This window comes from Gobius niger (assembly GCF_951799975.1).
Source record: "Gobius niger genome assembly, chromosome: 22".
In the NCBI taxonomy this organism is placed as follows: Eukaryota; Metazoa; Chordata; class Actinopteri; order Gobiiformes; family Gobiidae; genus Gobius; species Gobius niger.
In genome coordinates this window covers 6452938-6467593 of record NC_136873.1, presented here as the reverse complement: position 1 = coordinate 6467593, position 14656 = coordinate 6452938, and the positions used below count along the sequence as shown (strand labels likewise).

The window sequence follows — 14656 nt, the reverse complement described above, 5'->3', positions numbered from 1 at the left end:
GTTTTCTATTAAATAAAGATACAAAGACATGGGGAGGAGCAAAGTGGTTCAACAGCCCATAAATACATGAATAATGGAGAATGCTAACATAATGCTACATGTTAGCATCGGGCTAATGCTAACGGTTAGCTAGCGCTTGCTAGAACTGCCGTTTTTCCCCTTCTACTGAACAATCTGCTGTGAGAAAATATCCATATGGGCCCGATTTAAACTTGACTTTATTCATGTGTGATAAATAAGTTCATATAGATACAGACGGCATCTCTGGAATTGCCCATATATGGTCATTTTTGAAAACAGTTAAGGGGGAAAACAATTTTGAAAAAAATGTATATTTTCTCTAATTATTCAAAAACTACTGTAACAAATGCTGAATTATGAATATAGTTTCTACTAAATAAAGAAACAAAGACATGGGGAGGAGCAAAGCGGTTCAACAGCTCATAAATACATAAATAACGGAGAATGCTAACATAATGCTACATGTTAGCATCGGGCTAATGCTAACGGTTAGCTAGCGCTAGCTACAACTGCCGTTTTTTCACTTCTACTGAACAATCTGCTGTGAGAAAATATCCATATGGACCCGATATTCACCTGACTTTATTTATGTGATAAATAACTTCATATTCCACCAGAAAATGGCTAAAAAGAGGGAAAATTGTGTTTCTCTAAAGATTCTATTTTCCCCCTCGGCGAAGCCACGCCCCCTTCTATGACGAGAGGTCGTCTGTATCTATGTTCCGTGCTATACATGTTTTTCATTCATGTGATGTGTGTGTTGTTGTGGCAGCCATTTTGAACACCGAAGTAGAATCATGCAACCAGTAAGTCAGTGTTTAAGCTGCTCAAGACGTTAGCATGCTACCGGTTAGCATTTAGCTTCAACAGCTCAGCTCCGACCTCTCCAAGAGAAAGCCCTGAACCAAACTCCAAACATCCAGCCTTGGATACGACAGAGGTCAGAGGTCACATATGTGTTTATTGTGTTGAAGCCATTAACAGTTAGCATGCAAACCGGTAGCATGCTAACTTCTTGAGCAGCTTAAACACCGGCTCAGACTTAGACTCTGTTGACATGAAAAACTGCAAAAATCGGAAAAAAAAACTGCAAAAATCGAGCCGGTAGCGCTGCATAATTCTACATCGGTATACAAAATGGCCGCCGGAATTAAAAAAGAAGCTCACCTGAACGAGCATGTGGCAGATTTCCAAGTGTCCCGCCTCCGCCGCGGCGTGAAGGGGGGTGCGCTTGTTCTGGGACTCCATCTTGAAGTTGGGGTCGATCCCGTCAACTGTCGAGTCACGGGACAAAGTCAAATTCATAGAACACGGAACATTTACGGCGCGATGTGTGAAATCTAAAGCGTGGCTGACCCAACATGAGCAGGACCCTCCGCAGCTCGCCCTGCTTGGCCGAGAGGAACAGCTGCTTCGGGTGAAACCGCAGCTTCTTTGGCCTGAGATTAAACATTCAAAACCAGCACAGTCATGATTGAAAGTAATTGTGGTGTGAAAAAAACTATTTTAGCTTTAGCTTTAGCTTTAGCTTTAGCGTACTTCTCGTTGTCCAGAGCCACCAGGATGCTCTCCAGAGTCTCGCGGGGGTATCCCGGGTGGCCCTCGGTGGCGCTCTGCACGGAGGAGGAGCGGGACAGGCCGGGGACGGGGTCCAGGCCCGAGCGCGCGGAGAGGGAGCTGTCGGCGCCGCACAGCTCCGCCTCAGGGGGAAGGTGGGACAGGCTGCGGACCGGGCAAAGCAAAGTCAGAATTAACATATCTTTTTTGGATGGGGCACCAGATATTAGAGATCGTTTGCCTCCGATACCGATACGGGGGGTTTGAGGATCTGCCGATATCCGATATTAACCGATACCATGAGACTTTCTTAACCAAACCCTTTGCCCACATTGAAAAGCTTGTCGACTGTTTACCTTTCAGTCATGTGACCTTTGTTGTTGTGGCGGCCATTTTGAATGTCAAAGTAGATTTACGCAGTACTACAACATGTAACAATATCTCTACTTAGGATGAAAATGAAAGACATATTATTGACTGTGGCATTTCTGAGTCAGTGTTTAAGCTGCTCAAGACGCTAGCATGCTACCGGTTAGCATTTAGCTCTGCCCTCTCCAAGGGAAAGCCCTGACAAAGACTCCAAACCTTGGCTACATGTGACAGAGGTCAGAGCTGTTACTGTAGTATTTCCTCAGGTTTCATAGATCTGAGCCACACATGTGTTTATCGTGTTGAAGCCATCGAGTTGGTTGACAGATGCTAACCGGTAGCATGCTAACGTGTATGAGCAGCTTAAACACTGACTTGTGACATTGTTTCTGCTGGATTTTTGTAAATTTTTTGCTGGATTTTTGTCATTTTTGTCAGATTACATCCTCATTTTCTTCTAGTTTTTTGTCTCTATACATCACGTTATTAGATTTTTTTTCCATCATTTTTTTGTTGGGTATTCAACTCATTTTTGTAACTTTTTTGTCACTTTTTCTCACATTTTTTCCCTCACATTTTTGTCTTTTTTTGTCTTTTTTTGTTAAATTTTAATCACATTTTTGTATTTTTTTTGGGTCAAATTGTAATCACATTTTTGTCACATTTTTGTCACTTTTTTCTGAATTTTTGTCACTTTTCAGCTGGATTTTTGTCATTTTTTGCTGGGTTTTGGTCACTTTTTTTGCTGGATTTTTGTAATTTTTTTTCAGATTTTTTGCCTTTTTTTTTTGCTGGATTTGTGTCACTTTTTTGCTGGATTTTTGCCATTTTTGTCAATTTACATCCTCATTTTCTTCTCGTTTTTTGTCGCTATTTTGAATAACAGGAGAAAACACGTTCAGGTGGGAGCTAAGAGGTTAAATAAAGAATGAAAATCTATACATCACGTTATTAGATTTTTTTCCATCATTTTTTTGTTGTTCAACTAATTTTTGTAACTTTTTGTCATTTTTTCTCACATTTTTTCCTCACATTTTTCTATTTTTTTTTGTCAAATTGTAATCACATTTTTGTCACTTTTTTGTCACTTTTCTTCTGAATTTTTGTCACTTTTCAGCTGGATTTTTGCCATTTTTTTACTGGATTTTTGTCATTTTTTTGCTGAATTTTTGTCACTTTTTTGCTGGATTTTTGCCATTTTTGTCAATTTACATCCTCATTTTCTCCTCGTTTTTTGTCACTATTTTGAATAACAGGAGAAAACACGTTCAGGTGGGAGCTAAGAGGTTAAATAAAGAATGAAAATCTATACATCACGTTATTAGATTTTTTTCCATCATTTTTTTGTTGGGTATTCAACTCATTTTTGTAATTTTTTCGTCATTTTTGAATCACATTTTTGTCATTTTTTTCATCAATTTTTTAATCACATTTTTGTCATATTTTTGTATTTTTTTGTCCATTTTTTGTCCATTTCTTGTGACATTTTTGCCACTTTTTCGTCACTTTTTTGTCACATTTCCATCATTGTTTTCGTCTCAGTGACCCAATACTTTTTTTCCCCACTGTAAACAAGTGAAATCACGTGGAGGGCGTAGTCTTACCTGCCCGTGGTGGTGTCGGCCCTGCCCTCCGGAGCACTGGGCGTCGTGGGGGGCTGGTGGACCAGAGCCGGGGGCGCTGTGGACGTGGTGTCCGCTTTGGCGATGGTCACCTCCTTGGCCTTGCTGACCTCTTCTCCGCAGTGAGGACAGAAGCTCTGGCCTTTCAGCACGGACGCGCAGTCGCGATGGAACCGGTGCGAGATGCTGGCGTCCGGCTGGCACTCCATGAACGTGCCCTGGGTGAAAGAAAGAGAAAATAAAACCCTGTCATCAAAGCAAAGTCTATGGAACAGTCATTAAAGCTAAGTGTCACTCACGGCTCGACAGAAGTATCCGCAGCCGGGGCAGCACTGGTGCTTGACCATGCCGCTGCGGTGGTCCTCGCACAGCACCAGCAGCTGCACCGAGTTGGACGGGCGCATCATTTCCTGCTTGAGCACGGCGCCTTGGCACCGGCTGAGCTGCCCGTCCACGCTCTCGGTGGCCATGCACTTCCTGTCGGCCAGGATCAGGATCTCCCGGCTCTTCGGGGTCTCCATTCGACAGCTGCACAGAGGGAGCTCTTGTACCTCCTCGAGAACAGGAGGGGGGGCTGCGGGGAGATGTGTGGAGTTAGCAAGTGGTAAAGATGAGTGATTATTATGGAGCATTTTTTTTTGCTGGATTTTTGTCTTTTTTTTTGCCTGATTTTTTTCACTTTTTGCTGGATTTTTTTCACTTTTTGCTGGATTTTTTTCATTTTTTCTGCTGGATTTTTGTCACTTTTTTGCTGAATTTTTTTTTGCTGGATTTTTGACATTTTTTTTTTTTGCTGGATTTTTGTCACTTTTTGCCATTTTTTTTGCCGGATTTTTGTCACTTTTTGCCGGATTTTTGTCACTTTTTGGCTGGATTTTTTATTTTATTTTTTGCCAGATTTTTTTCATTTTTTTTGCCGGATTTTTGTCATTTTTTAGTCTAATTTTTGTCACTTTTTGCTGAATTTGTGTCGTTATTTTTGCTGGATTTTTTGCTGGATTTTTGTCACTTTTTGCTGGATTTTTTTCATTTTTTCTGCTGGATTTTTGTCACTTTTTTGCTGGATTTTTTTTTTGCTGGATTTTTTTTATTTTTTTTGCTTGATTTTTTGCTGGATTTTTGTCACTTTTTTTGCTGGATTTTTGACACTTTTTTGCCGAATTTTTTTCATTTTTTTTCCATTATTTTTGCAGGATTTTTCTCATTTTTTTGCCGGATTTTTGTCACTTTTTGCTGAATTTGTGTTGTTTTTTTTGCCGGATTTTTGTCATTTTTTGCCGGATTTTTGTCACTTTTTGCTGAATTTTTGTCATTTTTTTGCAGGATTTTTGTCTTTTTTTGGTGGATTTTTGTCACTTTTTTGCTGGATTTTTGCCTTTTTTGTCAATTTACATCAGGGGTGTCAAACTCAAATACACAGTGGGCCACAATGTAAAACTTGAACAAAGTCGCGGGCCACCATTGAACAAATGAACCTTTTAATATGGACCCAAACAAGATTTGCTTTAACATTGAATATGGAACAAGCAACACTTATTACTATACAATATATATGTATAATACCGGTGGGCCAGCTCGAGTAGTCATTTGGTATAGCCTCGCGGGCCAAATATAATTACATTGCGGGCCAGAGTTTGACACCTATGATTTACATCCTCATTTTCCTTCTGTGCATTTGAGTCTCTGTATGTTTCCTTTGACTCTGGGTGATGTTTATGAAATACTCTATACACCCTCTTTTTTTAATGCATTTGGTTGAATAAACAAACTCTTACTGCTGATGTCTGCGCTGCTTGCTGTGGGTGCAGACAGTGGGGGTGGTGTGCTCAGGCGCGGGGGCTCTTCAGGGCTGGTCTGTGGGCGTGGCTCGGGTTCAGCGCTCGGTTCTGTGACGGGTTCTTTAACGGGTTCTTTAACGGGCTGAGCGTCTGTCATGGGTTCAACACTGGGTTCTGACGTGGGCTCAGAGCTGCTGGGCTGAGCGCTGTCGAGGTCTTCCCTGGGCAGAGCGAGAGGCTTCTCCCCCCTGCCCGGGTCCGGCAGCTCCGGCAGCTCAGCATCTGAACACAAGCGTTATACATGTCTCATGAGCTTTAGAGCTGGATGTTGTTAACCTCTTACCACCCGCCAAAACCAAGTGCATTCTCTCCTCTTTGCCATTGTCGACACTTTTATTTCCCTAATGTGTTTTTGTCACTTTTTTATGGCACTTTTGTTACTTTTTTATGGCACTTTTTTGCTGGATTTTGTCATTTTTATTGCTGGATTTTTGTCACTTTTTTGGTGGATTTTTACAATTTTTTTGCTGGATTTTTGTCTTTTTTTTGCTGGATTTTTCTCATTTTTTTGCTGGATTTTAGTCACTTTTTTTGCTGGATTTTTGTCTTTTTTTTGCTGGATTTTTGTCTTTTTTTGCTGGATTTTTGTCTTTTTTTTGCTGGATTTTTGTTTTGTTTTTTTGCTGGATTTTTGTCACTTTTTTGCCGAATCTTTGTCACTTTTTTCCGGATTTTTTCAAAAAAATTTGCCAGATTTTTGTCATTTTTTTTGCTGGATTTTTGCCATTTTTTTTGCTGGATTTTTGCCATTTTTTTTGCTGGATTTTTGCCATTTTTTTTGCTGGATTTTTGCCATTTTTGTCAATTATATCCTCATTTTCTTCTCCTTTTTTGTCGCCATTTTGAATAACAGGAGAAAACATGTTCAGGTGGGAGTTAAGAGGTTAAACAAAGAATGAAAATCTATACAACATGTTAATAAAAGACAACAGCAAAAATCCTCCTAGAATAACCCATATCATGCTCATCCATTCATAAATTAAATCCTTCAGAGAGAATCTACAATGTAAATGGTCACACCGTACTGTAGGATAATGTAGTAATCCTCACCTTTAGCTTTTAGCTTCCTCTTTCGCTTCCTCGAGGGACGAAGCCAAGCGCTGTCCCCGGTCACCTTCTTCTTCAGCTTCTTCTTCACGCCTGATCCTGTGCTCTGAGGACGACACACCCTGGTTATCTCGAGAGGTGGGTTCAATGTGTGAGTGTTGTTGATTCATACCAGGTCTGACTCTGTCCCCTCTTCTTCTCCGTCCTCCTCCACCGCGGACTCCTCGCTCTCCGGCTCCTCTCCCCCCTAAACGCCACGACAATATAAATATCAGTGAGTCAAACAGTGGTCCAGACATAAACAGTGGCAGAGTTTTCTTCTCTTCAATCAATCAATCAAAACTTTATTTATAAAGCGCTTTTCATAAAAAGTTGTAACAAACAAAGTGCTTTACAGATTAAAAGCAGTTCTTGTTCTCTTGTTTACCTGCGTGGTGCATTCGGGGGCCTGGCCGGTTTCCTGGACATCAGAGACTCGCTCCCTTGGATTTTTGTCACTTTTTTTGCCCATTTTTTGTCATTTTTTGCTGGATTTTTGTCACTTTTTGCTGAATTTATGCCATTTTTTTTGCTGGATTTTTGTTATTTTTTTGCCTGATTTTTGTCACTTTTTTGCCTGATTTTTGTCACTTTTTGCTGGATTTTTGCCAATTTTTTTCCCCAATTTTTGTCATTTTTTGCTGGATTTTTGTCACTTTTTGCTAAATTTTAGCCATTTTTTTTTGCCGGATTTTTGACTTTTTTTTGTTGATTTTTTTTATTTTTTGCTGAATTTATGCCATTTTTTTTGCTGGATTTTTGTTATTTTTTTGTTGGATTTTTGTCTTTTTTTTGCTGGATTTTTGTCACTTTTTTGCTGGATTTTTGCCAATTTTTCCCCCCAATTTTTGTCATTTTTTGCTGGATTTTTGCCAATTTTTTTAGCCCAATTTTTGTCATTTTTTGCTGGATTTTTGTCACTTTTTGCTGAATTTTTGCAATTTTTTTTGGCCGGATTTTTGTCTTTTTTTTGTTGATTTTTTTATTTTTTGCTGAATTTATGCCAATTTTTTGCCGGATTTTGTCATTTTTTTTGCTGGATTTTTGTCACTTTTTTGCTTGATTTTTGTCACTTTTTTGTTGAGTTTTTTGTCTTTTTTTGCTGGATTTTTGTCACTTTTTTTGCTGGATTTTTGTCACTTTTTGCTGGATTTTTGTCACTTTTTGCTGGATTTTTATCACTTTTTTGCTGGATTTTTATCACTTTTTTGCTGGATTTTTGTCTCTTTTTTGCTGGATTTTTGTCACTTTTTGCTGGATTTTTGTCACTTTTTTGCTGGATTTTTGTCACAGACTCAGATATTTCTATTGTGTTTAGGGTGGTCCAGACATAAACAGTGGCAGAGTTTTCTTCTCTTGTTTACCTGCGCGGTGCATTCGGGGGCCTGGCCGGCTTCCTGGACCTCAGAGACTCGCTCCCGTTTGGGCCTCTGCTCTTCCTCAGACTCCTCGACCTCGGACTCCTCCTCGTCGGACGCCGCGTGCTCCGCCTTCTCTCCGTTGACGCTGGCTTGTTCAGCGTGACCCGCCTCGGGGCTCTTGGCAGTGTGCTCCATCTGTTTGAACATCTCCAGGACCGACCTCTGCTTCAGCATTTTGGTTTTCTTCTTGGGGACCAGGCTGTAGGTTCCCATCCGCCGCTTCTTCTTACGAGACACCAGCGCTCCGGAGAAAGGGACTGAAGCGACAGGAAAGAAGGTTTTTGGTTAAGAGGAGAATTTTGAGTTACAATATAAAGCTGATTCATGACTGCACATTCAGTCCTCCGTTTGGGCCGCCATCGGAGAGGTTTTTGAGCCGTTGGTCTGAATTAAGGATGTCCAGATCCGATATTCGGTATCGGTAGCCGATACATTGACAAAAAAGTGACGAAAAATTTATGAAAAAGTGGCAAAAATGTCACAAAAAATGTCACAAGAAATGGACAAAAAAAGACACAAAAAAAAGACAAAAATGTTACAAAATGTGACAAAAAAATGACAAAAATGTAACAAAAAAAATGACAAAAAATTGCTGAAAAAATGACGAATAAATTACAAAAAATTGACCAAATATGACCAAAAATTGACCAAAAATGACAAAAAAATGACAAAAAATACGACAAAAATTTGATAAAAAATTGACAAAAAAATAACTAAAATGAAACAAAAAAATGACAAACATTTGATGAAAAATGGACGAAAAAATGACAAAAAATGTGACAAAAATGTGATAAAAATTTGACCAAAAAAATGACAAAAAAATGACAAAAAATGCGACAAAAATGTGATAATAATTTGACAAAAAAATAACTAAAATGTAACAAAGAAATGACAAAAATTTGATGAAAAATTGATGAAAAAATTTAAAAAATTGACAAATAAATGACAAAAAATGTGATAAAAAAATGGACAAAAAAATGACAAAAATTGGATAAAAAATTGACAAAAAAATTACAAAAAATTGACAAAAAATGACAAATAAATGACAAAAAATGTGATAAAAAAATGACAAAATAAATGACAAAAAATGTGATAAAAAATTGACGAAAAAATGACAAATAAAGTTACAAAAATGAGTTGACTACCCAACAAAAAAAATAATGGAAAAAAAAATCTGATGACGTGAGGAAAAAGGTCCTCTCGGTTCAGGCGGGAGTTAAGAAGTTAATGCCTAACTATTAACAAACAAAATACATTCAATCTTTCAACTAAAAGAAAATAATTTTGGGGTGATTTGGCCTGTACTTTCTCTCCCCTCACTGTTCTCATGACACTCGCTCTTAACCAACACTTAACTTAAAGGGATATTTCAGGATTTTTGACATGGGGCCTCATTTCCTAGAGTTTCGTGGTGCTAGGCCAGCGCGACGTACCGAGATGCAGTTTGGAAGAGGCGGGAGGGGAGGCGGGGTCTGCTGAGGCTTTGGGCGGGGCTTGTGCTGCGGCGGGTTCGCTCGTCGTCGTGGTGTCGGCCGTCTCGGTCGCCGTGGGCTCGGCCGGACTGTGAGGTAGGTGGTTCTGTGCGGGGGCCGGGGCCGGGTCTCGGGGGCTCGGGGAGTCGTTAGTGTCCATCGTCTCAGCTTTGGCACTTTTGGCTTCTCGCAGTTCCTTATTGAGAAGCTGGAGGGGGAGAAAACAAGGCGGACATTAAAATGAGAAAAGAGAGGGGGAGGTGAGAGGGAGTGAGAGGTAAAGAGAAAGTGAGAAGAGGAGAGAGGAGGTGAGAAGAGGAGGTGAGAGGTAGAGAGAAAATGAGATGAGGAGAGAGGAGTAAGTGAGAGGAGAGGAGGTAAGAGGTAAAGAGAAGATGAGAAGAAGAGAGAGGAGGAGGAGAGAGATGAGGAGAGAAGAAGTAAAGAGAAAATGAGATGAGGAGAAGAGGAGGAGGTGAGAGGAGAGGACGGAAGAGGTGAATACAAGATGAGGAGAGAGGAGGTGAAAGGGGGAGAGGGGGTGAGAAGAGGAGAAAGGAGGAGGTATGAGGAGAGAGGAGGAGAGAAGAAGAGGGGAGAGGAGAAGGAGGTATGAGGAGAGAGGAGATGAGAAGAGGAGAAAGGTGAGTAGAGGAGAAGAGGAAGTGAAAGAAGGAAAGAGGAAGTGAGAAGATAGGAGGTAAGAGGTAAAGAGAAGATGAGAAGAAGAGAGAGGAGGTGAGAGGAGAGGAGAGATGAGATGAGGAGAGAAGAAGAGGTGAGAGGAGGAAAGAGGTAAAGAGAAAATGAGAAGAGAAGAGGAGGGGAGAGGACGGAAGAGGTAAAGAGAAAATGAGAAGAGAAGAGGAGGGGAGAGGACGGAAGAGGTAAATACAAGATGAGAAGAGGAGAGAGGAGGAGGTGAGAGGTAAAGAGAAGATGAGATGAGAAGAGGGGGTGAGAGGAGAGGAGGTAAGAGGTAAAGAGAAAATGAGATGAGGAGAGATGAGGAGAGAAGAAGAGGAGAGAGTAGGTGAGAAGAAAAGAGGAGAAGGAGGTATGAGAAGAGAGGAGGTGAAAGGGGGATAGAGGAGGTGAGAGGAGGAGAAAGGAGGAGGTATGAGGAGAGAGGAGATAGGAGAGGAGAAAGGTGAGAAGAGGAGAAGAGGAGAAGAGGAAGTGAAAGAAGGGTAGAGGAAGTGAGAAGAGAGGAGGTAAGAGGTAAAGAGAAGATGAGAAGAAGAGAGAGGACGAGAGAGGAGATGAGGAGAGAAAAAAATGACAAAAAATTTGACAAAAATGTGATAAAAAAAATGACAAAAAAAATTGACAAAAAATGTGATAAAAAATGTCAAAAATGTAACAAAAAAATGACAAAAAAATTATGAAAAATTGACGAAAAAATGACGAAAAAATGGACAAAAAATGACCAAAAAAATGACAAAAATGTGACAAAAAAAATGACAAAAATGTGATACAAAATTGACGAAAAAATGACAAAAATGTAACAAAAAAATGACAAAAATGTGACAAAAAAATGACAAAAAATTGACAAAAAAATTGACAAAAATGTGATAAAAATGTGACAAAAAAATGACAAAAATGTGACAAAAAATTGACAAAAATTTGATAAAAATGTGACAAAAAATGACAAAAATGTAACAAAAAAATGACAAAAATGTGATAAAAAATTAAAAAGAGGTAAAGAGAAGATGAGAAGAGGAGAGAAAAAAATGACAAAAAATTTGACAAAAATGTGATAAAAATTACGAAAAAATGAAAAAAAGTTACAAAAAATGTTACAAAAAAAATGACAAAAAATTTATGAAAAATTGACAAAAAAATGTGACAAAAAATTGACAAAAATGTGATAAAAATGTGACAAAAAATTAAAAAGAGGTAAAGAGAAGATGAGAAGAGGAGAGAGGAGGGAGAGATGAGGAGAGAAGAAGCAAAGAGAAAATGAGAAGAGGAGAGAGGAGGTAAGAGGTAAAGAGCAAAGTTCTGTTCCTCAAATATCCGATTCTTATGAACTAAGGTTCTGGAGGACATCGAGACACTGAAGACTCTCTTGCTGAGACTCTCCTGGCCCCACCACATGCTCTGAAAGGAACCCTTGATCGTCTGAACCTTCTGTACCTTCTGTGCGTGGCTGACAGCGGGACGCGTCATGGTCTTGCGCGCTCTGTGCACCGGCGTCACGGGTCCGTTCCTGGCGTGGGACGTCCCGGGGTCGGCCGGGGAACGAGTCCTTAGCGAGTCGGCCTCGGAAAGAGGGCGCGGGGAAGAGTCCGTGAGCGCCCCCGCGGCGGAGCTGTGAGTCCTGTGAGGGGAGAGCTCGGCCTTCCTCAGAATAAGTCCATTGCTCCCGGTCAGAGATCCGTGAGGAGGCTCCGCCGCTCCGTTCTCGCTGACCGCGGCCTTGTTATCGTGTAAGACGGTTTTAAACGACGACTCTTCGCTCTCGTTCCCGTTCAGCATGGCCCCCGCTCCGGGAGAACCCCCCCGCCGGCCCGTCATGTCCGCGTCACCATCTGCAGAACGCAAACAAATCATTATCCAAGCATGTTTTTGAGGCTAGATTTATGTTTGAAGAGTTTCGTGGCGCTAGGCTAATGCAAGGCTAGTGCATGTCTATGGTATCAGCTAGCCTGCATTAAAAACAGTGTGACCTGAGGCAAATCACTTACAGACTAACCATATAAATGTCTGTGTCGATGTCTGTATCTTATATTTGAGCAGCCTCAGCTTCGTGGTCGTATAAGCTACGCGGCGGCAGAGTGATCTGCTAGAAAATAGTCCCTCAAGGTCAGTTATATTCCAAAAATTACTCTATGGACACAGACATTTATATGGTTAGTCTGGTGTTATAAGTGATGACACTGTGGGTGACACTGTTTTTAATGCAGGCTAGCTGATACCATAGAAATGCACTAGCCTAGCATTAGCCTAGCGCCACAAAACGCTTCAAATATGCACTGGAAAAAATGAAATCTTATCTGAGACAAAAATGACTTGAAAAAGTGCTTGAAATAAGACTTTTAATGCTGCTTTTGACTAGGTTTTGACTCGTCTTGAAACAGGATTGCCAATGGAACTAGACAAAAAATGACAAAAAAATGACAAAAAATGTGACAATTATTTGATAAAAAATTAACAAAAAATTTAAAAAAAATTGATAAAAATGTGACAAAAAAATGACCCAAAAAAATTACAAAAAATGTGATAAAAATTTGACGAAAAAATTACAAAAATTTGACGAAAAATGGACGAAAAAATTACAAAAATGTGACAAAAAATGACAAAAAAAAAGACCAAAAATTGATAAAAATTTGACAAAAAAGACAAAAAAGACAAAAAATTGACAAAAAAATGACAAAAAATTTATGAAAAATGGACGAAAAAATTACAAAAATGTGACAAAAAATTACAAAAAAAAAGACCAAAAATTGATAAAAATTTGACAAAAAAATACAAAAAAATTACAAAAAGTGATAAAAATTTGACAAAAAAATGACAAAAAAATGACAAAAATTTGATGAAAAATGGACGAAAAAATTACAAAAATGTGACAAAAAATGTGACAATTATTTGATAAAAAATTTACGAAAAAATGAAAAAAAAGTGATGAAAATTTGACAAAACAATTACAAAAATGTGACAAAAAATGACCAAAAAAGACAAAAAATTGATAAAAAAAATTGACAAAAAAATGACAAAAATTGATGAAAAATAGACGAAAAAATTACAGAAAATTGACAAAAAAATTACAAAAAAAAATTACAAAAAATGATGAAAAAATGACAAAAAATGTGACAAAAAAATGACGAAAAAATGACAAATAAAGTTACAAAAATACCCAACAAAAAAATGATGGGAAAAAAATATCTGATGACGTGAGGAAAAAGGTCCTCTCGGTTCAGAGACAAAATTGCCTTTGACCTTTTTGTCTCATTTCAGGGTTTTTTTTGTCTTATTTTAAGCGTTCAAGTTGATTTGTCTTATTTTGAGCAAATCAACGCTTGTTCCATTGGCAAATCTTATTTCAAGACGTGTCTAAACCAAGTCAAAATCAGCATCAAAAGTCTTATTTCAAGTACAAATCAAGCTCTTTTTCTAAGATAAGATGGCATTTTTTCCAGTGTAAGAACTGCATGAATTACAAAAAAAAAATATCTCCAGAAATCAGCAACACTCTGGAGAACTAGGAAATGAGGCCCTATGTCAAAAATCCTGGAATATCCCTTTAATATAGAACCTGCAGTTACACATAAGACCTGAGGTGGCAGTAGTGAGTATAAAATGACAAAACAGAATGATATGACATCGAAAGGTCATACTTGTGGGTTCCTCGGTGCCGTCTGCTGAACTGGATCCCTCCGTCTTTTGGAATAAACCCTTGTCGACGATGCCTTGGGCCAGACCAGCAGGCTGAGAACACAGTCAGGGGGGGAAATAAACATAGATTTACTAAACAAGATCCACTTTTAAATGGCCGAGAAGAAGAAGTTTCTAAAAGGGGTCGACATAGAAGCGCGTTCGGTTACGACTCTAGAACGCCTTGTTTTCTGCCGGTTATCGCTCGGATAAGAACCTGCCGAGTAAACACGACTCCAGACGCTCTCACCGTCCACATATGAAGGATGTTTTCTTTAGTCGTTTCCCGAAAACAAAAAGCCAGAGGGATAAATGTGAACGATGGGTTAATTTGTGCGGGCGTCCAAAAGACCAGTTCTACTACAGTTCTACACAGGCCGACTTTCTTAAAACACTCTTGTTTAACCTCTTAACTCCCGCCTGAACCGAGAGGATCTTTTTCCTCACGTCATCAGATTTTTTTTTCCATCATTTTTTTGTTGGGTATTCAACTCATTTTTGTAACTTTATTGTCATTTTTTGTCACATTTTTGGAGTTTTTTCGGCATTTTTTTAACACATTTTTTAACACATTTTTTAACACATTTTGGTCACATTTTTTGTAATTTTTTTGTAATTTTTTGATCATATTTTTGTTACGTTTTTGTAATTTTTTTGTCTTTTTGTCACATTTTTTGTAATTTTTTGTATTTTATTCTCACATTTTAGTCATTTTTTCGTCATTTTTTTGTCGTTTTTTTGTTTTTTTTTTTAATCAATTTGCTTGCCTTTTTTTCACATTTTTGTCATTTAAAAAAAAAAAAATTGGTCATTTTTTGTCACATTTTTTGTAATTTTTTTGTAATTTTTTGTTATTTTTATTCACATTTTTGTCATTTTTTTTTATCACATTT

General features: G+C 38.7%; 1 protein-coding gene across 1 annotated transcript in view; it reads right to left on the bottom strand.

The window, feature by feature from the left end:
- ehmt1b (euchromatic histone-lysine N-methyltransferase 1b) overlaps positions 1-14656 on the bottom strand; it is a 67605-nt gene that overhangs the window by 13035 nt on the left and 39914 nt on the right. The window contains exons 2-13 of the mRNA XM_079581306.1: positions 13727-13817; positions 11526-11920; positions 9348-9594; positions 7858-8171; positions 6627-6701; positions 6458-6560; positions 5345-5629; positions 3869-4143; positions 3552-3787; positions 1561-1743; positions 1378-1460; positions 1189-1295 (exon numbers count right to left, since the gene is read on the bottom strand). Of these exons, the coding sequence (XP_079437432.1) occupies positions 1189-1295; positions 1378-1460; positions 1561-1743; positions 3552-3787; positions 3869-4143; positions 5345-5629; positions 6458-6560; positions 6627-6701; positions 7858-8171; positions 9348-9594; positions 11526-11920; positions 13727-13817 (2394 nt within the window). The remainder of the gene's footprint in view (positions 1-1188; positions 1296-1377; positions 1461-1560; positions 1744-3551; positions 3788-3868; positions 4144-5344; positions 5630-6457; positions 6561-6626; positions 6702-7857; positions 8172-9347; positions 9595-11525; positions 11921-13726; positions 13818-14656) is intronic.